Source organism: Leguminivora glycinivorella, chromosome 9, assembly GCF_023078275.1.
Source record: "Leguminivora glycinivorella isolate SPB_JAAS2020 chromosome 9, LegGlyc_1.1, whole genome shotgun sequence".
In the NCBI taxonomy this organism is placed as follows: Eukaryota; Metazoa; Arthropoda; class Insecta; order Lepidoptera; family Tortricidae; genus Leguminivora; species Leguminivora glycinivorella.
In genome coordinates this window covers 24786956-24812838 of record NC_062979.1, presented here as the reverse complement: position 1 = coordinate 24812838, position 25883 = coordinate 24786956, and the positions used below count along the sequence as shown (strand labels likewise).

The 25883-nt window shown below is 38.2% G+C and overlaps 2 protein-coding genes across 2 annotated transcripts; both read left to right on the top strand.

Annotated features, from left to right (window-relative positions):
* The first annotated feature begins 407 nt into the window (after positions 1-407).
* On the top strand, positions 408-2859 carry LOC125229478. Its single transcript, XM_048134326.1, has 6 exons — positions 408-513; positions 839-1021; positions 1187-1457; positions 1765-1836; positions 1972-2174; positions 2524-2859. Exons 2-6 carry the CDS (start codon positions 953-955, stop codon positions 2536-2538), a joined length of 630 nt encoding a protein of 209 aa, XP_047990283.1. The 5' UTR covers positions 408-513; positions 839-952; the 3' UTR covers positions 2539-2859.
* Positions 2860-5928: 3069 nt separating this feature from the next.
* LOC125229364 (formin-binding protein 4-like) lies at positions 5929-24703 on the top strand. The gene is made up of 10 exons (XM_048134186.1): positions 5929-6214; positions 8582-8716; positions 9194-9347; positions 10018-10261; positions 12510-13325; positions 14529-14662; positions 19899-20019; positions 21085-21222; positions 23121-23285; positions 23957-24703. The coding sequence occupies exons 1-10, from the start codon at positions 6034-6036 to the stop codon at positions 24050-24052; spliced, it is 2184 nt and encodes a 727-aa protein (XP_047990143.1). The 5' UTR covers positions 5929-6033; the 3' UTR covers positions 24053-24703.
* Positions 24704-25883: the final 1180 nt, after the last annotated feature.

The window sequence follows — 25883 nt, the reverse complement described above, 5'->3', positions numbered from 1 at the left end:
GATTTTGGCTTACCGCTGTTCATCTTTAGGAAAGCAAGCAAAGAATCCTCCCCGGAGACGTTCTCTCACTCCACAAATCTCACAATATCGGCTTTTGCCAACCATTTCACTGTTTTACAGCAACGAGTTACAAATGAGTGTGATTCATACCTACATAAGATTACTTATAAAATAAAAAAAATATGATTATAAAATAAAAAGACAAAAGATTGTAAAATTGAAGTAAAATTAAATTTGAAATGCCGCCATAATGACATTTATGAATTATTTTTTTTTATGGCCTGGTTGACAATTATGACATCAAAATAACCAGTGTTGCCAGTAATGTGTTATGATGTCTCTATGTTGACACGTTGAGAACCCGAACGCCATACAATCATTTCTTATATAAGAGTTTCCAAAGACTGTTGGTGGCGTCGCTTGCACCGGCACCGGTGTATTTTCTTTGGTGATGTGAGCAATTAGTAAAGCAAGGGAAATTTCTCGTATTTGGCGTCAACATTCAGTGATCAGGTAAGTCAAGATGATATTTTTGGCTACCACGAATGTTATTTTAAGTATCTATATTAGTGTGCTCTGTTATGATTTCTGCGTAATGAGTAATCAATGATATATTATGGTGCCTTCATTTAAGTTGTAATGAATAACATTAAGGTGGAAATACATTATTACACGCCACATGACGCGAATCAAATTGCAGTTTTTTGCTATTCACATGTACATCCGACGCGTCACCTTGCTCCGTACAATCGCGTGTGCACGTTTAATACATGGCGGTCATGGCGTCGCGTGTTAATAATGTGTTTTCGACTCTATTAACGGGTTTTTTCGGTTTTAGTGTGTGATACATGACAATAACCTCTAACAATACAATAGTGTGGGTCTACACAGCGAGGCACGTCCCTTATTTTCTGTGTAGCGGCATGTATAGCGTCGTTGAGTTTGCTGAAGAATGGCTGACACCCGGGAAGCAGCGATGTCTGTGGCCGCCCCAAAAATTGATGACCAAGTTTGCAGCCAAGTAAGTTCAGCAGAGTCTGGATTTTCGTGGCACTTTTGAGCGGTCACTCTGTATCTGTGCTAACAAAATTACTTTTAGATGTTTGTGTTATTGAGATATCTTGTCACAACTTACAAAAAAAAAACTAGTATTAAGGCATATTATTACAAGAGATTACTTTCACAGGTGAAAAATCAAATAAACATACCTACTGTTTATAGTGATGATGATTATGAGGCTTATACTGATGAAAAAAATAGGACTTATCGGAAGCAAGTAACTTCTTCGGTGCAATCTACACCTGTTAGCTCAAAATCCCAAGAGCAACACTCTAGACCGGTGTATACAGAACTGAACAAAAGTGATGATGATACAGATCTGAGCAAACGTGAAGATTTCAAGGAAAGCTCTGCAAAGACTACAGACAGTGAAATGTCACAGCTTCTGCAAAGTCCAAGTGAGTATGTTTTACTACCTACACCCAACATAAGTTAAAAATAAATATTTTATGGCATGTATTAGGATGATCAGTCTTGATGATGATATCATTTTCATAGATTATCATTATTTTTAAACTTGTGAGTTTTTGCATCAAGTATGCATGATGACTAGTAATACAGTTCTTTTAAACGTTTACGAGTCAGTCTGCAGTTTCATTCTGTTTAAGACTTGATAAGAATATGGTCTTTTAAGGATAAGTAGGTTAATAGTATTTATGACTACTTAATTATGATCACCTAATTTAAAAATCTTTTTATTTTCAGGTGGCCTGGATAACCTAGACTTTACAATAACACCATTTTTTATAAATGAGAAGCCAAATTCACAAGCCTTAGGTGAGAGGAGTTAAACTCTTAGTGTCATTCATAACTGTTAGAAGGTACATTTGTATTTTTACCTTACTACCCAGTTGTATATTTGCATACCTAAAGTAAATATTTGCTAACATTATATTATTATATTGATTTCAGATGTCATAGCTAAGCACTTAGCTCGAATTGAAGCTGACTTGAAAGAGATGCAAATCGCACAGAATGAGATATTAAATAGGGTGCGATCATCTTCTGTCTCGATGGAACATTCACTGCCAGGGGAAAGAACATTGCCATGTGAGGACAGCAAGGATTTGATTGATACCGAAAAGTGGATAAATGCCGAGAACAGAAAACTTTTGGTATGTCATCTATTATTATTAGTTATTACACTTATTACATTGTCATATGTGACCATCCATGGCTAGAGGGTCCTTATGGCAAGGCCATGTGTAATTAGTATAATGCAATTTGTATTTTGCTCATACTGGTTTGAGGTATTTTTAACCCCCGACGCAAAAACGACGGGGTGTTATAAGTTTGACGTGTCTGTCTGTGTGTGTGTCTGTCTGTGGCATCGTAGCTCCCGAACGGATGAACCTCCAATTTAGATTAATCTTGCTTGTCCCAACTGACCCCAGCTGTCTCATTATTTAATAAAATTTACGGAAATTACGTAGCTAATTGCATATGTATTTACATCTTTTATAGACGCAGTGCGGTTGAACCAGGTTGCAACCAACGCTACTGATGCTGTGATACAAGAAATAATTCAGATGAATATGGCTACATAGTTCTTCCAATATATACACCTTCTTGTTGACACTTCTCACAAGCGCGCAAGGAATTGTGGGATTTGATACATTTTATAAATGCCCTAGCTGGTGCATGAGAGACTTTAAAAAGGGTCAAGTAGCCTATTACCACCTGTTATCACCAAATTGTTACCAGTGTACTTATTATATTGTGTTGTACTCTTTCTTTAATACGTATGTCATTTCACACTGGTGTACACATTTTTAAACTTAATTATAGTCATAAAACTGATACAGACCTATTTATTTTAACATCTTACGCTAATTGGTTGTACACTCACGGACTTTAATTGTTGAGCCATTTAGAGGCCATTATAACTTTGTTATTTCATAGTTAAGCTATGTCGTATCCAGTATAAAATGAGCTAGAAATGGATCCACAATTAAAGTCCGTGACTGTACCCATTTTCTGAAATTCCTTATCACTTTTAGAATTGTACCGACCTAATGTTCATACAACTTGTATGAGAATTAGGTCGGTACAATTCTAATTTAAGGTGCGACATAGGGTCTCCGAAGGAATCGCTTGAGGGTGCCTGTGTACGTTAGGGTCTCTCAGGGAGCCTGTCCACTGGAGTGGAGCGAGGCAGCGGAGCGGTGAGCGAGGTAAAAATCCACCAATTGAATATCATAAAATCTCCGCTCCTGATATTCTATTGGTAGATTTTTACCTCGCTCACAGCTCCGCTACCTCGCTCCGCTCCAGTGGACAGGCACCCTGAGAGACCCTAACGTAGGCCCTCCGACAGAGATGTTTATAAGGCCCTACGTTGATAATCAAGTGATGGCCCTTCAGCTATTACCATTCCGTAGGGCCTCCGAAGTTACTACCTGAAAGGCCCTATGTATGCAAAAGAAACTGAGGGCCAACAGCTGTAACTATTAGGTAGGGCCTTCGTCGGATATGTTTTAAAGGCCCTACGAGGAAAATCGAGTGAGGGCCCTACGTAGGATCTTCAACGTGGGCCCAACTTGTTTAAGAGTTGAATAAATAACGTTTAGCCAACGGTAGGGCCTCTTCTATAAATACGCAGTTGGCCCGACGTAGTTGGCCCCTTGTTGATTCTACCGTTGGTCCTTCTATTCCTAGGGGTGACACGCCGGACGGTTGGCCAACCTAAAGGCGGACAAAGGCCCAACAAACAGCCAACTCAAAATGCTACTAGGGCAATCCCTATAAGGAGTACACGCGCCGCCGTCATATATGCCATATTTGCTAGGTATAAAAGTATGCTGAGTAACTATTATATGAAATTTAGTATTTAATATGAAATTATCAAATGTATGTTAGAAAACAATAAGAAATTAATAAAAGAAATCCGCGTTTTTATGCAATAAAATTAACAGGTGTAGTCAATAATATTTCTTTTTCTCGTAACAGATTAAAGATCAACTTTTTAACCATATAAGTTTTTTTTTTCATCAAGCGGCAGTTATAACATTGTAGAAGTAAAAGAACTTTAAAACTAAACTTTATAAACTAAAAGAAAAATAAAGGAAACTGCTTCACTAAGAATGAGAAAAAAAAGTTTGTACCTACAGTAATTCGTGTACACTTTTGCAAACCTCACATTTCACTTTTGTTTTATCACAACCACAACCTTCACTTTCTTCTGCTGCTATCCTTGGACCTCCAGACGCCATGCTCGACCAAGGACACCAACAACTCCCTGCTGCTCCATATTCTTAAAAACTTTGCTCTCGGCAGGAGATATTTCAATTTTAATTTAAGATGAAAATGATGAAATTTAGTCCATTTTAAAATCACTTTTTAATTACGTTTCGAGTGTCCGTTGTTGTAAAATTTATGACCTTCACTGTTATTTCACTTTCCAAGTCCTGACAAAACTGTTCATTTGTTTTTTTTTTGTCTCCACACAGTGTCACTTACGCGCAAATTTATTAATGTCCGAAATGTTTTACTTATATTTATTTCACTTCACAACCTTGACTGGCAAGCGCAGCGCGCTGCCAGTGCAGCACAAGGCCGCACTGGCAGGATCGCCATGTAAAGGAGGAGCGTTGATGGAAACAACTTGTTGGTTGAATGTATGATATATTACTGAAATATGAACCTTAAGCTACGGAATATATAGAGAGATTACGTGAAGGTGTGTGTAACGTACAGTGCACACTACAGCCCATACATTGAAATCTAGAATGAATATATTACACGTCCACGTCCGTCGACCGATAGTTTGCACGGTTAAAGCTAGGAACATACTACGCGGACGTCCGTCGTCGATCGACCGCGGACGGGGATCTGGACAATGAATATAAGTAGTATAAGTACACTTAAGCTAGGAACACACTACGCGGACGTCCGTCGTAAATCGACCGCGGACGCGACCGATCAGTGTGCACGGAACAAAACATCCAGCGAGCCAGATTTCGATCGGACGTCCGTGCGCTCTAGGCCACGTCCGCGTCCGTCGACCGATAGTTTGCACGGTTATGTGTAATTTCATTGTCCAGATTCCCGTCCGCGGTCGATTTACGACGGACGTCCGCGTAGTGTGCTCCTAACTTTAACCGTGCAAACTATCGGTCGACGGACGTGGACGTGGCCTTGAGCGCATGGACGTCCGATCGAAGAAATCAGCTAGGAACATACTACACGGACGTCCGTCGTAAATCGACCGCGACCGCGACCGATCAGTGTGCACGGAACAAAACATCCAGCGAGCCAGATTTCGAACGGACGTCCATGCGCTCAAGGCCACGTCCACGTCCGTCGACCGATAGTTTGCACGGTTATGTGCTTATGTGTAATTTCATTGTCCAGATTCCCGTCCGCGGTCGATTCACGACGGACGTCCGCGTAGTGTGTTCCTAGCTATCTGGCTCGCTGGATGTTTTGTTCCGTGCACACTGATCGGTCGCGGTCGCGGTCGATTTACGACGGACGTCCACGTAGTATGTTCCTAGCTTAAGTGTATATTCATTGTCCAGATCCCCGGCCGCGGGTCGCGCGACGACGGACGTCCGCGTAGTATTTGTAAATTGGTAAAAACATTCCCTTTCTCATTTGTCGACACTAGTTTCCGAACGTATCCATGCTAGTTTAAAAAAAACTTAATCGAGCCTATGGTTTTATTTGCCGTGTCAAAAGTATGCTTTGTAAACTTTAAAATAGAAGTTGATCAAATTGAACCTTAACACAAGTTAATAAGAAAAGATGTCTACGCAGTTAATTTTCGTAGTCGCATTTTGTAAAATTGTGGCGTGACAATATTCTTTGTCTATTGCCTTAAGCTGTCATCTATTGTCAAGTAAATTAATTGTCAAAAAATCACGCTTGAGTCAGTGCGAATTGTGAGAAATGTTTTGCAAAATTAATCAAATCGCTAAAACTTGTGTGTTTATTGGTTATTCTCTATAGTGAGCCTCTTTTTGATAAGTTACAATGAGTAAAACAAATCCTTTAGTCGGTTTGATTGGGTACGGAGACTCGGATGAAAGTGATGATGATTCTCCAAAACCTCTGGAGAAGCCATCAAGGGTTCAGCCACTTCATCCTCCAGTGCCAAGCGCAGTGGTACATGAACCCAACCCAGGGGTGCATCCTGCACCTATACCTCAATGTGGTAAGTGCCATGATGTAGCTTGTACACACGCAGTACGTGTTTTTGTGTGAAAACTGTAGATATCATAATGCGTTGCAATATAATAAGTATTGCTTTTTATTATATATATTAATAATCTGCCAAAGTTAACAAACGATTTTAATATACTCTATGCTGATGATGTGTCCTTCCTTTTTGATTGCAAAAACTTAAGCGATGCACATAAGATTATAGAATCTTATAACAACACGACTTCATGGCTCGCAAATCATAATCTAGAAATCAATAACCTAAAAACAAAAATTATACAATTTCATCCGTACCAGAAAGAACCCCTAGACTTATCTACAGTAACTAATACATTAAGTGTAGAGGAAGTAACGAATTTCAACCTTTTGGGTATCACTATCGATACTTCGTTTAGTTGGCAGGAGCATATTTCAATAATAAAGTCAAAACTATCTCAATTCATATTTGCCCTGAATCTGCTGAAATCGAACACACACTCTGATTGCGCCAAGTCTGCATATTACGCGTATGCGTACTCATGGCTAAAGTATGGAATTGTTCTATGGGGACACAGCTCAAAAGCGCAAAGTCTATTCGTAAGCCAAAAGAAATGTCTCCGAATAATTGTAAACGCTCGCGGCCGAGCTGAATGTAAAGAACATTTTATTAAGGAAAACATGCTCACCCTTCCCTGTCTCTACATTCTGGAAACTGCCGTTTTTGTTAGGAAACATATTACTTTGTACGACCATGTTAAAAGTGCCCGAAGACAAGACAAACTATTGTTACCAGCAAAACCAAACTTAGAAATGTTTCGAGATAGCCCCCACTATAGATCTGTGATAATTTACAATCAATTACCAAAAACCATAACAAGTGAACAAAAAATACAACCATTTATAAACAAACTTAGATCATTGTTAATACGAAAGGCATATTATACAATCGAGGAATTTTTATCAGATAGAACACTAGAATAAATAAATAAATAACCAATGTAATTTAACTCTTTTTATTTTTTATAAATATCTTTTTTTTTTTTTTTTTTTATCATATTTAATTTAACTTAATTTAATTATTTAATAGTTGAGCTTTTATGATGACGAAGATAATTATTGACTGACATGTTCTTATTTTTACCACATTATTATTATCACATATTTTGCTTCTTTTATTGTGTAATGATTAATGTAGTTCTGTTTATAACTTGTAAATAGCTACAATTAGTTTTTAAGGTAATTGCAACGCCCTAACAGGGTATCATGTACCGACTTATTGTATCTTTACCACCTGTATATGTAATGAACATGAATGCAATAAATTATATGAATTATGAATTATTATTACATTACGAGTCTTGTAATAAATTGTAAATAATGCTCTTCAAGGGGAGAATTTTAGGTTATAATAAATATTTGTATAATGTCTGAATCTGAATAAGATACAATTCTAGCATGTTAGAAGCCAGATAAGTGTATTAAACTAAGTACTAGCAAGATGCTAATTAAATAGTTGATCAATTCTTCGATTATTTCACAATTTGGTAATGATTTATATAAAATTATGCCATATTTGTTCCCCAATACTAATGACTAAGGTCGTTATGATTTAAAAAGTCCACACTTTACTAGAGAAAGTTTATATATAAATAAATGTAATTAGACAGGGCTCTCAAGTTTTTCAGGATTTTTCAGCATTTCCGGTATACCTTAGCCGAGTGGTGGGCAAAGTACGGCCCACCAACAAAAGGATTGCATCCAGCCTGCCAATAGATCTTCAAAACAGTGTCTGATATGGCCAGCACAGTGATAAAAGTTGCAATTTTGTTGTAAATCTGGCCCACCTCTAAATGCCTTTATATTTTGGCCCCCAGTGTAAAAAATTGGCTTACAACACCTTAGCTACAGCAAATACTATATACTATAATACGTGCAGCTTCTGACGTTTCCCATACAATTGAGCGGCAACAATTTTACTAGTGCCATCTAGCGGTTCGAGTTGATCAAAGTAGTTGTTCAGACTTTTATTTAAGTAAATTAAAATAGAAAATGCTATTACTTGATCTACTTTAACATTTTTAGATGGAATAAAACAAAAAAATAAGAATTTGTAATTTTTTTTAATTTTATGCTGTATGAAACTAAACTATTTTGATCAACTCATGCCGCTAGGAGCGCTAGTGTGCCTGTTGCCAACTTTGGCACCGAGCTGCACGTATTAACTCGTAGAGTTTACATAGTATTTGGCTACAGCCAGTCTTTTAATTCATAACTTGCAAAAAATGGTATCTCCTTTAAAGATCACATTGAGAAGAACTCCTTATAATACATTATAGTAACATTTGTAGTTATAATATTTTATATGTTAAATTTTTCACAGCCTGGTCAGCCTGTTACGATGAGAGCAGTGGTTTCACCTACTACTGGAACCAGCACACTAACGCGGTCACCTGGGATGCTCCACAGGAGTATTTAATGGCCTTGAAGTTGGCACAGCATCAGTTGCAGGCTTCAGGTAAAAAAAAATTACTATGCTGTTTGGAGTGTTATCAAAGGCAAAATTGAACAATGATTATTTTTGTGCAATTCTTTAATATTGTGAATTGAATACATTATTATTAAATTTCTTTGTAAAATTATTATTTTAGTAATTTATTTGGGCAGAATAAATTTTACTGTAAAATTAAGTTAATATAGGGGTGTAAAACTAAAGTAAGGAATATCAAGCAGTAAAACTTACATTTATTTTGAAACACTGGGGACTGTAACTATGACATATAACTCCATTTTAGATTTATTCACATACTAGTTTTTGCCCACGGCTTCACTCGCGTTAATGACATGTCACTCTCTATCCCTTCAACTATCTCCACTCAAAAGATCATGTCAATTTGTTGCTCCGTTTTGCTGTGAAAGACGGACAAACAAACACACACACCTTCCCATTAATAATATTAGTATGGTATGGATATACATTGGTACTAATTTCCAGGTTCAGCAGAAGTGTCGGCTGAAGAGTGGCAGTTGTACCAGCAGACCCTGGCCGAGAAGCAGACGCAGGCCAAACCCAAGCTAACGGACCAAGCCAAGCCAAAGACAGCCAAGAATGGTGCCAAACGCAAAACGGACAGCGATGATGAGAATGTGTAAGTGAGAATGTGTTTTCATTCATTTAGTTTATGCTTTTTCTTCTTTTTAATGCATATCTATGTTTCGGAATTTGTATGTACATGTAGCTCAAACCACTCCAGAGGATGATAACATTGGACCAAGGATGTTTATATAGGATTTACAATCTTCATACTAAGAATTGTACCTCAATTTTTAGCGCCACCTATTTCATACTATCATAACTGTTCTGATGATGCCTATTGCCTACAAATTTATTTTTTTCAAAATGTTTATTGACAATATATAATAACCACAAAATTAAGATTTTGAAAAAACCGCCGACCGCGCCATAGTAGACCGATTTTCATGAAACATGGCTAAGAACACTCCCGACTAACTCAGCTTTCAGACAAAAAAAACTAAATCTAAATCGGTTCATCCGTTCGGGAGCTACGATGCCACAGACAGACACTGTGTGTGTGTGTGACAGACAGACAGACATGCCATCTGACCTTCCAATCCAAAGGGTATTTTAGGCCTTATTGGAATTAGTCCGGTTTTCCTCACAATGTATTAAAAAAAATATTATCAATATATATTATATTACTGAACCACTTTTGAATTGTTATTAAATTAGATAGGTGTATTATTACAAAAGCACACTTTCAAGTTCTTTTTATTGACAGCACTTGTTCACTTTCACAGAAAAATAGAACTAATAACTTCCTACCACAACTCTGATTCCGAGTCCAACGATGAAGACACTCCGGCCAAGCCTCCCAAGCCTGCAGCGAAGCCAGCCAAGCCCGCAGTCCCGAAGAACCCTCACAAGAAGCAGAAGACCAAGCCGGTGGAGTACGGACCCGCCTTGCCGTCCAACCAGAACTATACTGTGCCTATTGGCCCCGAGCTGCCACCGGGGATGGTGGTTGAGCCAGTTGAAGATAAGGTACTGTTATTGTAGTTGCAAATATTTTTTTTTATGGGATAGGAGGCAAACGAGCAGACAGGTTGCCTGATGGTAAGCGATCACCGCCGCCCATGGACACCCGAAACACCAGAGGTGTTATAGTAGTAAATAGTAATAAAAATAAGTACATTTAAATACAAAATACATTTCCTGTAACAGTCTGGCTCAGTCGGTACTGTCGGTAGTGACCCTGCCTGCGAGCTGCGGTCCTGGGTTCGAATCCCGGTAAGGGCATTTGTGTGATGAGCACAGATATTTGTTCCTGAGTCATGGATGTTTTCTATGTATATAAGTATGTGTTCATCTATTTAAGTATGTATATCGTTGCTTAGTACCCATAGTACAAGCTTTGCTTAGTTTGGGGCTAAGTTGATCTGTGTAAGGTGTCCCCAATATTTATTTATTTATTTTATTATTCAAAAGAATTTTAATGATCTTTCATTGCAAAAAAAGCCAATTAAGTAAATTATCTCACACTACTAGATACAAAACACCAATGATGACAAAGAGAACTGAAATTGCTATAAATAACAACTTAATATCATTGAACACCTCAATTTTGAATATTTTAATATTTTTGATTATTATTTACGCACCGTTACCTAAGAAATTTCAATATTTTCCCTCCTATCTGAGCTAATCATTCAACTGTTTGGGGTTTTCAATAAAATGAGTCTGTTATAAGCACTGTGATGGTTAAAGTTTTCAATCTGAGGTGTTAGGGGTCCGTGATGAGATGCCTGTTAGAGTCTCCGAGTACTTCATGTACTGTTGAGATTCACAGGCTGCTGAGACCGTTATGTATCTAGTTCATTCAAAATTCGTTAAAACCATATATAGATTCACGCCTGTATTCCTAAAAGGGTTAGGCAGAGCCATAGAATTAGGATGACAAAGAACAACTGTCGAACATCAAAAGTGAGACCAAAACTGGAGCAATGTCAAGTGTCATTAGGAATATTAAATTCAGAAATTATGTATGATAATTGATAACGTAAATAATTTACTTTTCTAACTGTTTAATCCAAACGGAAATCACTTATTGTATCATCTAAATACAAATTTTTATACTGAAAAGTACGATTAATCCGTTAACTTAAATTGAGTAGGCTAGCGGCCGCTGCCTGTCATCAAAAATGGTCACGTTTTTAGGGTTCCGTAGTCAACTAGGAACCCTTATAGTTTCGCCATGTCTGTCTGTCCGTCCGTCCGTCCGCGGATAATCTCAGTAACCGTTAGCACTAGAAAGCTGAAATTTGGTACCAATATGTATATCAATCACGCCAACAAAGTGCAAAAATAAAAAATGGAAAAAAATGTTTTATTAGGGTACCCCCCCTACCTACATGTAAAGTGGGGGCTGATATTTTTTTTCATTCCAACCCCAACGTGTGGTATATTGTTGGATAGGTATTAAAAAATGAATAAGGGTTTGCTAAGATTGTTTTTTGATAATATTAATATTTTCGGAAATAATCGCTCCTAAATGAAAAAAAGTGCGTCCCCCCCCCCCTCTAACTTTTGAACCATATGTTTAAAAAATATGAAAAAAATCACAAAAATAGAACTTTATAAATACTTTCTAGGAAAATTGTTTTGAACTTGATTGGTTCAGTAGTTTTTGAGAAAAATACGGAAAATTACGGAACCCTACACTGAGCGTGGCCCGACACGCTCTTGGCCGGTTTTTTTTTATTTGTAGTCTGCCTCTTTTGCACTCATAGGATGATCATATAACTACGTGAAAGCTTCTCTTTTGCACACTTCAGCAGTCTTTAAGCGTAAGCGAAGTGATAGGTCTGTGGGCAGAGCATATGAAACTGCTCAAGATTCAGTGAAACTCTTAGTAAATAGCGGATTGATCCAAATTGTGATGTTGCAGTGACTGGTTGTAGCCCATTTGGGTTTGATTGTGGTATGGGACCGCAATTGAACCCAAATCCCACAGTCGGTCTACGGAAGGACCGTGGGTGTTGTAGCAGTTTCTAAAAAACAAATCCATCAATGTCTGTTTTCTTATCTGTAATTTTCTGATATACATATCCTACTAAGCCAGCACGGGAAGCATGGTCGCGCGATAGACGATAAAATGTCAGGCCGTCCCTATCGCACTATTTGTAAGTGCGATAGGGACGGCCTGCTATTTTATCGTCTATCGCGCGTCCATGCTTCCCGTGCTGATTGTCTATATGATTTTCAAAGTGTGTATGTTTTTTTATTGTTTTAGACACAAGTGAAGACACCGCCTTTAGTAGATAACGATGATAGCTTGGAAGAAAAAACTTTATTCATGAAATTAAAGGAAAAAGCCAAACTACTAGAAAAGCTTGGCGGACAAATACCTACTGAACTACAGAAAATGATCAAAGAAGATACTAAAGTAGCTTCCCCTAAGGTTGTAGATGAAAGTAGCAGAGACAGCAAAATTGACAATATTGATGATTTGTTAGATGAGATTGAAAAGAAAGAATTACCTAAAATTAAGTCTAAGAAAACTGATGTTTTCGGTGAAGAATCAAATAGTGGTAAAAATACACCTATAGGTACTCCCCCGAGAGAAGTAAAACCACTCTTCCCAAGTAGCAAAGCCATTGAAGAAACACCACCGTTGCCACCAGTTCCTCCCCCGGTAGTCGAAAATGGTTCAGAAAAAGATTTCCCAGAAAAGAAAGTCAACGTTTACTTAGCAGATACTGTAGTAAAAGAGAACCGTAAGAAACTAAGGATTGATAATTCACTGCTTCCGGAGAGAAAGAAGTCTGAAGTCCCGAGTTACACGACTAAATATTCACAGTTCATAGAAGGTTTCTCGAGTGAGCGAACCGGGTTAGGTTTCAAAGAGGATGATAATGAGAGTCCGAAGGTTGCAACGGTGAGTTATGGGAACGGTCTATCTTTTACTAAAGGGGAAGTCTTGAATGAGGATAAGCGGGATGAAGATTTGGACGATATGAGTGATCTGGTGGAAGCCAAGTTGAAGTTTTTGAACGAGGTGCAACCGTGCCAGGTGCCTCCGGTGCAGGAGATGCTGATACAGTGGCAGGTCAGTAGCTGTTACTTTATTATTACATATTGAAATATTATTTTCGAACGTAATGCGTTGCAAATGTCTAACAATATTTCAGCAAGTTGGATAGGGAATGAGAGTCTTTGACTGTAATTATATAATTTTATAAGGTAATGTTTACTATGAGAACAATTATAAAATTGAGATAAAAATTTGTATTCTGATAGAAATCGTCCTCATCCGATTTCACATTATCCGAACTAAAGAGAATCCTGGCCTCCAAAACGAGAGCACGCCACCTATCTCGATCGCAGGCAGCTTCCTGACAATTATCGGCTTATAGCTGACACAGATCCGCCATCACGCTGTCTCCCCAGCGGTATCTGGGCCGCCCCACCGGGCGGCCACCAGTCGGTCTTCCCAGATACGCAATCTTGGCATCCCGATCCTCTCCCATTCTCAGTAGGTGGCCGAACCAGCGAAGTCTGTGGGATTTGGTTACGCCGATGATATTTGATTCGCCCACCAACTCCTCTATTTCGGCGTTCCTCCTTATCCTCCACGTGCCGTCGTCTCTCTTGATAGGTCCTAGGATTTTGCGATAGATCTTTCTTACCGCTACCTAGGAGCTGACTTTCCTCTTTTTGTGTTAGTGTCCAGGCTTCACAGCCATATATTAGCGTTGGTCGGATGATGGATGAAAATTTAAGTTTTGTTAAGTGTGCAATTTGTAGTGGTCGGGTTTTAGTCGTTATTAGAGATGGGACGAATATGGACTTTGCCGAATACGAATATTTGGCCGAACATTCGGTTCAGCCGTTACCGAACTGAACATTCGGCGGAATATTTGGTTTCGCCGTATTTTAAATCCTGGTTTAGAGTTAAAAACTTTTTAATAATCGGTAATGGGTATTAAGGCTTTTAATGTTCCTATTATTTAATGAATAAGAAAATTTTGGTTTTTGTTTCCTAAGCTACGTTATTTTTACTTTTTTACATAATTATTGTAGGTACTTATATTTTAACTCGCTTCGGTGGTTCCATAGAATGCTGAAATAGGATGTCATCATCCGATGAAAAACGAAACGACTTACACTATTTATTTATTTTGTTTATTCGGTAAATATTCGGCAATATAACCGAACTATTCGGCCGAATACGAATATTGATAAACTTGCCGAATACCGAATATTCGGCCCATATCCAGTCGTTATATTTATTTTTGATCGGTGTCTGTAGACGCTGGTGTCGGCGTTCCGCAGCGGCGCGCTGTCGGCGGGGTACTGGCGGCGCTGGGTGGCGGCGGGCGCGGCGGCGCTGCGCGGGCTGGAGGCGCGCGCCGCGCCCGCGGGCTGGAGCGCCGCCTTCCTGAGGTACGTGTCGCGCCACCGGCACCCGGGGACTAGCACGCGGGCTCGAGGGCTCGGCTTGTCACTGTCACTAGTGACGACTCACGTGAAGGTTTACATCTGAAACCGAACACATACCGTCACTACTTTAAAAAAACTTGTATCTTCGTCTGTCAATGAAAAGAAAATTGTAGTAAGTATGTATGGAATGCATATAGACTTACTGCGTTTTAACTTTGAGGAACAGCGTGAGATACGAGATTTTTTAAAAGTAGTGACGATATATAACTCCGTGTAGACAGATAAAGTTTAAGAAAAAAACGTACCCCAGTGCCATACAGAAAAAGGTACGGTGGCCTAGATGGCATTACACCGTTGGGGTACGCTCAACTAGATAGCGGTAATATTAATATTTAACATTTTCACATATATCTAAGAATATGGACCAAATTGTCAAAACTGAGGATCAAAAGTTTTAAGCCTGTGTCAAGAAATGGCAATATGCACTGTGATTACACGTCTTACTTCGACAGTAACTCTCTATAATTTATTTACACAGAAAATTACACAATATGACAATATACAAAACTAAAGCACCGTGAATTTTAAATAAACATTACAACAAGTAACACAAAATTAAATATTAAATAAACAGCAAAATTAAACGTAACATAACACACGAAATATATAAATATACTCGATCCTCTTAGGCTGAAACAAATGTACATAGGTACTGTCAGCATCAATAGGCGAGACGACTAAAAAAAAAGTTGATTATCAAAGAATTTTAGACACGTATTTTTTCTTTTTTGTCGTAAATAAAAAATGACGACGGTACAGTGCGTTGAAGTTACACGTTTGCCTAAGTACAATTTTTACTTCGAAGTGATATCCCAAGCCCCCACTCCGGAACTTTAATGCTCTATATCTATTTCTTCATTAATTAGAAAAAGCGAAGAATACGTGTTCAGTATTTTTGGACGATCTAACTGACGCACTAAACAAAATGCCATTTTTTTAATGTAGTCGTCATCCCTATAATAGCGAATAAAATGACGCACCAAAAGTATCCGACACTTTTCTATGTATACTTATTTATTTAAACTTTATTGCACAAAAGAACAACTTAATGTACAAAAGGCGAATTTAATGCCATGAGGCATTCTCTACCGGTCAACGTTTGAGCGAAACAGAGAAGATTGTAGGCGGTGCATTAAGAGACCATTTTGAAAAATCAATCAAAACCTTAGACGTATAATACAGGGTGGCTCATTCAAATCGGTCAGTTTGCGAAAGTCTGAAACTATAAGACATACGAAGATCTGTTCTTAGGAACTATGTCATCGATTTTATTAAAAAGAAAAACTGCATTAATAAAGGTAAATAATAAAACTGTTACAAGTTCAAATACCCTCTTTTAAGCCAATTTCAAACAGTACAAAAACCCGCCTCAACCTAATTGCTACTATTATCCGTATAAACACTAATGACAGTGTCACAGCCAAGATCCTATCAAATTTGCGTGAAAACCTGTCTTATCGTATCTACTGTTGAAAGTGATGAACAATTGGTGATAATCAAAAACTCTTTAGTGTACCTACCCCGCGAATATAAATTTGCGCTGTGCGTTGCATTTTACATTTTATTACGAAAATATTTTTTTCTGTATAAATACAACGCACAACGCAAAACACTACTGTTTCTTTTACAGCAAATTAATGTGGTTTCATAAAATTTACTTGTTTTGGGACGAAATAACCTTATTTTATCTTAGTTTTAAAATTTATGATCTTTGATTTTAAACTAATATGTAATTTCTAAAAGTAACACATTTTTTTTAAATATGCAATAGTGATGTCTTAAATCGATATTTTATAAAGCCACATATAAATCTACAATTTTAGACCAAGCCTGCAGAATATAGAAACAGAACTCTTATGTCTTATACATGTAGGTGCAACATATACACCAGTAGAACAAATGTTTTATTGAAATCTATTTGTATATGTGCGACGCACAGCGCAAATTTGTCCATAAAACATTGGGCACCAATGTAAGACTGCATTTATAAATGTTGGTGTAAACATATCTTTCAGTTAGCTCCTCTAGTGTCAATACACTATTATTGTAAGGGCATTTTTAGAACCCAAAAACCCAGATTTTTGGGACCCAAAATTAGTGACAGTTGTTAATAAAAATTTACTCGATGTCAGTTTTGTGACGACAATTAAGAATAAAATTTGTCTATAAACAAAATTTTTAACCTTTATATGTATAATAGAATAGAATCTTATACTTTTAAACGAGCAATTCTTGTATATTTATTTATTTATTTATATATATATTTATTTACACTGACGATCTCGGAAACCGCTCTGACGATTTCGTAGAAATTTGTTATGTGGGGGTTTTTGGGGGTGAAAAATCGGTCTAACTTATCCTTAGGTCCCGGAAAACGCGAATTTTCGAGTTTTCATGCGTTTTTCTTCGCGCGCCATCTCGTGTGCAGTAGTTGTACTGTTAAGACAGAATTCTTTCGGTCGATGTAAGTACTATTTATTGCAAACACTAGATGGCGACACAGGTCAAGGCTAAAACGAATAGAAAAATACACTATTTGAGTTTTTGTGGCGAAATGCGCGCCATCTCGTGTGGAGTAGTTGTGTTGTTAAGGCTGAGAATTCTTTCGCTCGATGTAGGTACTATTCATTTTTGAACTAGATGGCGACACATGTCAAGGATACGAAACAGAATCGAGCGAAGGTCGGTTGCCCAGATATTAAACATTTATTCGTGAACGCAGGCAAGACAAAATATGTATACATAATAACAACAAGACAGAAAATAATGAAGTGCCACGAAATGGCCTTATCTGTATAATCAAACGTAGATTATTGCTTGTAGTTTATGTAATTAACACAAAAGCAATATTTTATTGAAATTTCATGGTTATTGTCGTCACAAAACTGACATCGAGTTAATTTATGTTAACAACTTTTACTAATTATGGGTCTTAATTTTTGAAAATGCCCTTACACTCTGTACAGGAGGGCGATTTTTGAATCTCGCATGCGGGATTTTAGTGACAGTGAGACTCAAAAATCGGCCCCCAGGTCCATTCACAAGCGCTGGGATGAATGAATTAATGAAAATATACATGTGTGTGTCAGACTAACCAATGAAATAGTGGCTCTTGACAGTTACGACTGTATACACAATCAAACTTGTGTGCATAACCATTCTTGCCAGCTTTCGTGAACCGATCTGTAAGGCAATCATGGTCGCGCGATAAACGACAAAACATCGGGCCGTCCATATCACACTTACAAATAGTGCGATAGGGACGGCCTGACGTTTTATCATTTATCGCGCGACCATACTTGTCCGCCAGTAACTCTGTTATAAAGATTATTGTTATTGTAATACCTTTCTGTGATATCTGTTCAATTATTTTCAGTAAGATTTAATGTTTGAATTATTGTGCTTTCCATTTGTTGCGTGTTGCAAAATATTGATTTGTTGACAAAATAATGATTAACAACAAATAATGTTAATAATTAAAATTGTATAGAGTTATCTTTAACAATCTGTGATACCGATATCTGTGATAATTAATAAAATGATTAATCAAATGTAAAGAGTTTACTTTAAAGTAACCCTAAAATTTAATTAATTTGTTGATATTTTAATTTTTATTAAAACTACAACCTACAACTACACGTCATTATAACATTTTGGGTCTATTTCATAAAATCTTACAAAAAAACTATTAAATAATTCAAAGTCCAACATATACTACTTGTAATGTAACTAATTTGTAAAGCCCATATTTGCCATTAATTTAATTGTAAAATCTAACAACTTTAAAAAATAAGTGACATGAAGATAGAAGACCTAAGAAGAAACCTCAAAACTGGAAGTGAAGACTTCGCGCCGAGGATATTGGTAAGAAGAATTACATAACTAATCATGTTTGATTTTCAAGATTTATGCACTTTGATCTATTTCAGAAGCTGACAGAATACCTTGGCTACACGAGGTCGTCAATATTATGGGTGCCTTTGATATTTATAACTTTTAATGGAATCATGTGTTCGATAACTTGTGATCTACAATTTATATGACTTTAGATATTTTTAGGTTTAAAATTTTAGCTAACAATTTGTTCGTTATACAGGGTGAAATAAAAAGGATCATTCAAACTTTGCATAGTGACTTTTGAGGTTATAATGAACAATTTTTACTATAGGACCAATGTCGAAATCGCGAAAAAAAAAATTGGCTGTTCCATAGAAGGAGCCAATTTTTTTTGCGATTTCTGCACTGGTCCTATAGTAAAAACTGTTCATTATGACCTCAAAAGTCACTATGCAAAGTTTGAATGATCCTTTTTATTTCATCGTGTAAAGCTAATCAAATTGTATTATTGAGTAAATTTACTATCCGTTTTTAGATATTTGAATAAGAAACTTTGTATAACATAAATTATAAGTCTAAAGTAGTTCCATTCAAATTTAGATTCCTACATAGTTTTATAACTAAGGCACCCCGAGTGACTGGCCACCTGCAAAGGACCGAAAACGGAACTATCGTACACATATAGAATATTTTCTGAAATCACTGCACGTTGTCGTGAGTTTAGGAAGTATAAAGGACCAAGGGATTAAGTATACGGTTTTCTTTTGACTGAGTTGCTTAATTTTAAGTTTGCTCGCAGTCTGTGGGAATTTAATGTGTGAAGCGTAGCAAATAAACATAAAAGATGAAAAGCGATTTGAATAAAATAATGTTTTTTTCTCAGTAAATTAAGTTCAAAACAATTTACTATAAGTAACTATTTTTGACTTTGTCCTGAGTAGGCCAAATGTATTACATTCAACATATATTATGTAATAAAATAAGTTCCACTTAAACTATGTACAAAGTTCCGTATCAAATAACAATTTTGGCTTACAAATAAACACGTCAAATTAAACTTCACAATTTTTACACATAGTTAAAATTGTATATGTAAAGTTTTAAAAGTCCTTAGTTTTGAGGACGGCATTGTCCCCGTGTTTTCAACAAGTTTTTCATGCTATTTAAATTTTACGTATCTTGTTGAGCAGTATTGTTCAGTCTTGAGCTTTACATAAAAAACAAGTTAAAAGAACGCGCAATAAACAAATATTTGAACAGTAGCGACATCTCTTTAAGCTCCCACAGACTGCCGGCCCCTGCCCGCCCCCAATACCGGTGTTTGTACGTCCGTCATTTGCAGGTCGGAGGGCCGCTACCGGTACCGGCGCGAGGCCGACGGCTTCACGCAGTGGGAGTACCCGGCCGCCGAGACCACGGACATGGAGATATGCACCACGCCGCCGCCTCCTGATGAGCCTAAGGTGAGTGCGAGGCCTACTCGTGGGGCCTAAGACAAGCCGCTACAGTTGGGAATATGCAGTTGCAGCTGAGACCATGGATATGGAGATATGCACCACGCCGCCGTCTCCTGACGAGCCTAAGGTGAGTGCGAGGCCTACTCGTGTGGCCTAAGACAAGCCGCTACAGTTGGGAATATGCAGTTGCAGCTGAGACCATGGATATGGAGATATGCACCACGCCGCCGTCTCCTGACGAGCCTAAGGTGAGTGCGAGGCCTACTCGTGGGGCCTAAGACAAGCCGCTACAGTTGGGAATATGCAGCTGAGACCATGGATATGGAGATATGCATTAAGATATCGTTTCTTAAGGGAGGTAAGGTGTTTAGTATTTTAGTTTAATCTAAAATAAATACGAGGTCGAAGTCACTGACGTTGCCAGGTCAAATGTGTTTGTAGTTTGTATCCTGTTGTAGAGATCGTGTTTCGCATGTTACGGCGTCCATATATATTATGGAGACATACAACACACCACCGCTATGAGAAACTGAGGGTTATCGGTTAGATTATAGTATGAATTTTTTGAGATGGTTTTTTGGCTTTTGCCATAATCTGTTAAACAAAAGCTTTTGTTTCTATTATTCACAGCGGCTAGCTAGATGTGGGGGGACCCTAAAAAGCAACTATCATGATAACAATAAGGTTTAAATTTATGAAACAGTTTACAGTAACTTTTTTGAAGACGACAAAACGTGTTATCTCCGAAAGGGCTTTTTATGGATTTGAACCTTATTACTATTATGATAGTTGCTTTTTAACTACACTGAGACTATAGCGCGTGCGCTGGAGACGGGTGTTAGCCGCCGTGAATAACAGAGACATTAATAGATTAGGGCAAAAGCCAAAAAACCATCTCAAAAAATTCCTACTATATTTGCCTGGGTGTTTTGTACAAATCGATACCCGTTTCGATTATTTAATTTAGTTCGGTTTAATTTAAGACGAGGCTAAAGTTTCTGTTATTTTTCGAAAATCCCAAGACAATTTTAATCGACACTATTATTCTATAGGTATTTTTGTTTGTTCCAGGAGGCGGTGCAACCCCCACTCCCCCCGGTGCCTCCCCCCGCGGCGCCGCTGCCCCCCGCGCGGCCCGCCACGCCGCCGCCGCCCGCGTGGCGCGACCCGCCGCCGCCCGGCACCGACGAGCCGCCGCCGCTGCCGCCGGTAACTTACTCATCACTAACGGCCCGGCCACGACATTGGTCTAAGCGCGACAGCGGCGAGCGGCAGCCATACGTGCGAATGAAAACTCCCATCGCTGTCTCGGTTCAATGTATGGCCACCGCTCACCGCTGTCGCGCTTAGACTGATGTCGTGGCTGAGCCGTAAATAATGATCATAAGCAGCTCACGCGTTAAGCAGCTTCAGAAACTAAATACTACACATACCGCAGCCGCCGCGTGGGATCACGCCGCCGCTCTTAAACCGTAGCTTTTTTTTTAATACCACGTCAGCGGCAAACAGGTATACGGCCCGCCTGATGAAAAGCTGTCACCGTAACACCTATGGACGCCTGCAACTCAAGGGGTGTCACGTGCGCGTTGCCGACCCATTAGAAACTTATACGCTCCTTTTTTGAAGAACCCCATACTGTAGTTCATCGGGAATACCTCGACAGGGAGCTCATTCCACAGCCGGAACGGTCGTGGGAGGAAATTCCTCTGAAACCGCACGGTGCGCGACCATTTAGGTTCTAAGGTGTGTGGATGAGCGCCCTGTCGATGGCGAGCGGTGCGATGATGAAAAGTGGCCGTTGGCATCATGTCAAACGGGTGCGTATCGATCAATATAACTTTTTTTGATATATTTTTAGTCGTTATAACGATCATTTGATATAATTATTGAATCATATAACAACAAATAATATACTAACAAATTGTATAAGTCTTATTTAATATAATGATATTTTTTCGAATAACATTTATTATAACATACTTTTAGTATAATGCTTATTTCCTATAATAAATAAATTGTATAACACAATTTTTTTCTAAAGCACAGATAGAATAAAAAACAATTGTACAATAAATTAGATCCATCATTTACCAGAAAAGTAGATTAGGTTAGAACTGTGACCCCCTACACACAACGCGCTGCTACCAGAAAAATAGGTTAGGTTGGAACTTTGACCCTTAAACATATGTACTGCTATCAGAAAAGTAGGTTAGGTTAGGTTAGAACTGTGATCCCTTCAAAAAAGAATAAAATTAATTCATGAAATGTTTTATACTGTTTGCTAGTTATATTATAGTAATCGTATATCAATAGATAGTTATACCATATAACGGTTATTATAAATAAGTGTTATACGAAATAATGATTATACAAAATAAAAGTAGATATTTTGTGGTTATACCAAATGTTAATTATGTCAAATGAGTGATTATATCCTTTAAATATATACGAAATGTTGTTATATCAAACGTTATTATACCAAAAAAAGTTATACTAATCATTACACACCCCATGTCAAACAGTTCTTCAGAACACAACCCATTGTACAGGCGATAGAACACACATAAGGAGGCGAAGTACCTCCTTACACTTAAGGGTTCAATGCCGCCTGTGAGTTTGGGATCGTCGACAATTCGTACAGTCTCTGGATCGAGTCAAAGGGTCCAAGCTGGTATCCAGGTGCTCCTGCCCAAAGGTGACAGCAGTACTCCATGTGGGGTCTAACTTGCGACTTGTACAAGAGCAGTCTTTGCCCCGGAGTAAAGTATCCCCTCGCTCTATTGAACACACCGGCTTGCGTGGGCGACGGTCGCGCGACGGAGATGCGACGCATACGAAATCAAACCTTATCGATATGGAAGTAGACGATGCGATGAGACGCGACGGCGACGGTCGCGCGACCGTCGCCCACGCAAGACACGACGTTACCCTTTTGCTTTATTCCCACCCTGACATACTCTTTATCTTAGACTTTATTTAAATTCTGCTGAGTTTTATTGTCTTTGCTTTCAATACCACAAGTGTCTTGTTAGAGTATATAGTCACTCACGATATTTGTAATTATTCTTACTATACTTACTAAATCTTTAAATTGCATTTCATTACAGGAACCAAAGAAAGAGATAGGTGACGAGCTCCTCTCGTTCTACAGCGACATCGCGGAACTAGAAAAATCTACTCCACCCACCACGGGCCCCGCTTCGCCCGAACATCCCCCCTTGCCGAAGGAACCAGAATCTAAGGAAACCAAGACTTCTAAGAAGAAATCTAAGGTAAGTCGTCAGAATTCTTGAGAAATCCACCCCGCCCTCCACGGGACCCACTTTTGCCTGAACCCCTTATCAAAGGAAACAGAATCTAAAAAGAAAGATACTAAGATTTCGAAGAAGAAATCTAATAACCATCAATGAGATCAGCGAATATTGGTAGTATTTTAACTCCTAGCCCCATAGTACCCACTTCACCCCAATATCCCTAGCTGCCAAAGGAATTTAAACCTAAAAATATTATCTCCTTGTTCGTGTTTGAATTTATCGACACGAGTTTCAAATTTCCTATTTTTCGCACTTGTATAGTAACAGCGTACGAACTGTGTCGGGGTATTTTCAGAATTAGACATTGACAACCACTTGTAAATTGTAACTTGTACCTTCGAGAAATGGGCCCCTTGTCTGGTGTCTATAAAAATTAACACATGAGCTGAACTCGATTGAATTATGTTTTTATTTTTTTATTTTTACATAAAACAGATGTAGCGCGAAGGGGAAAGGTTTTCTTCGCATCGTATTTGCCTTCCTAGTTCAGTCAATGTCAGTACATCTTGTACTGTGACTGACTGAAATAACATGACACGTTCGTACGTTTCCTTAACAATACGAAGGCAAATCTTTACACATAGCCTCTGATAAAGATAAATATTAAAATAACATCGTTTTCGTTACAGGTGAAGATATCGTCCTCAATCGGGCTGAAACACAAGACGGTGTCCAGCATGGTCGCCAAATGGCAGCAGGTGGCCGACGAAATACACTCCGACTAGGCTCCATAGTATGGAGACCATACACCCCATACGTTTCGTTCAACCACAGGTGTTTCAACTGTACCCATACTTGTTAGGTAATTGAAGCAGGTGTGTAGGTTCTTACTTAACAACTTTTATTGGTTTTTAAAGTCACACGGGTCGATCGAGATAGAATAAAGTAGTAATCGTTTCAAAAAATAACGTTATTTCACCTTTTTTCCGACGTTTAGGCTAGTTTTCACGTGGCCATCACGGAAGACTGTTGTCCCAGCAAAGTGTCGACGGAGATGTAAACACCACCATGACCAAACTGTGACAAATAAAATTGATCTTCCCATCCTTGTTTAACACATCCACTACCAGATAAAAAATGGCGCACTACGTCAGAAACCGGTCGTAATTTTAACTGCCCGCTTGTATGGTGAGAACCCACCCAGCGGATTCTCCGGCACCTGAGGAAAGTTTACCAGGCGGGTTCTTGATTGCGCAAGTGTTAATGTTTATTCTCCACCGCACGACGTCTGACACCGGCTGGCCGAAACGTCGGAAAAAAGGTAAAATAATGTTTTTTTCTCAAACATGCAATGATATATTGTCTTTACGTTCCTTAAAATGGGCTGGGAAGTATCGCTTTTTGGGCGCAACAACTCTAGAGGACTGTAAAGGTATTTCATATTATTTTTTAGGCCTAGGCCTGCAAAGTAACTTTTTTTTATAAAATATTGTCCTTTAGAGCATTTTTTTTATTTCATTGTATGTTTGAGAAAAGCACTATACATGCCTCGGCGTGAAAACGGATTCCCGGCCTCGTATCCCTATCCGGCCTCGCTCGCACGCTCGCTCGGCCGTATATACCCACTTGGCCGGAAATCCTCATTTTCCCGGCCTCTGATGTAATGTACTATTAATCGCGTTCGACCTGTACGTGACTTTAAATATTGTGTATACCCGTACATGTTAGGTAATCGAAGTAGACTCGACAACTTTTGGTGGGCCAGACCCGAAATTGTGATGAAAAAAATGTTAGGTCCCATATTATACAGTGTGCTACCAAGCAGGCATTTGTTAACACTTGAAAAAAATATAATACATTAGCAATCGTTTTGCGTATATCAGAAAATCAACATATTCATTTATGAATGAAATTAAAATCATGGTTAAGTAAAATAACTATTTTGTTATAAATTATAACTTATAATACGCTTTAAAAAAAAAACATTTGCCGGTAACGTGGAAACACACTGTATTTATAATATGATTGCGAGTCACACAAATTAAATGATATACGAACACGCTAGATTTAAAATGCTGTGAGTTTTTGTAAGTTTGCTACAAGCGCATGGATGATGCATTTTGTACAGATATTTATGACGTAACTGTAGTTAGGTATGTAAATAATAAATGAACGTAATGACTGAGTAACTTGTCTTATTTGTCTCAAAATAAATTAGATTCCGACACATAACTATATTTTTAGTAATGTAATAACTAGTAGATTCGTATACAAGAATTTAAAAAAAACATGCATAGGTATGCCTTATTGTGATAATAATTTGCAATGAGTCACAGGTGATTACTAGCCCACAGTCTACAACAGAATTGAACCCATATCCCACAGTCGACTTCTACGAAACTACAGGGAAAAAACCGGCCAAGAGCGTGTCGGGCCACGCTCAGTGTAGGGTTCCGTAGTTTTTCGTATTTTTCTCAAAAACTACTGAACCTATCAAATTCAAAACAATTTTCCTAGAAAGTCTTTATAAAGTTCTACTTTGGTGATTTTTTTCATATTTTTTATTTTAAACATATGTTTCAAAAGTTAGAGGGGGGGGGTTACGCACTTTTTTTT

What these genes read in the sequence shown, in the direction of transcription:
- LOC125229364 (XM_048134186.1), top strand. Translation starts at nt 6,034, where the DNA reads ATGAGTAAAACAAATCCTTTAGTCGGTTTGATTGGGTACGGAGACTCG. An exon ending in GCATCAGTTGCAGGCTTCAG is followed by an intron (nt 8,717 to 9,193) that starts GTAAAAAAAAAT and finishes ACTAATTTCCAG; the next exon opens with GTTCAGCAGAAGTGTCGGCT. An exon ending in GACAGCGATGATGAGAATGT is followed by an intron (nt 9,348 to 10,017) that starts GTAAGTGAGAAT and finishes TCACTTTCACAG; the next exon opens with AAAAATAGAACTAATAACTT.
- LOC125229478 (XM_048134326.1), top strand. Translation starts at nt 953, where the DNA reads ATGGCTGACACCCGGGAAGCAGCGATGTCTGTGGCCGCCCCAAAAATT. An exon ending in ACAGCTTCTGCAAAGTCCAA is followed by an intron (nt 1,458 to 1,764) that starts GTGAGTATGTTT and finishes TTTTATTTTCAG; the next exon opens with GTGGCCTGGATAACCTAGAC. An exon ending in GCCAAATTCACAAGCCTTAG is followed by an intron (nt 1,837 to 1,971) that starts GTGAGAGGAGTT and finishes TATTGATTTCAG; the next exon opens with ATGTCATAGCTAAGCACTTA.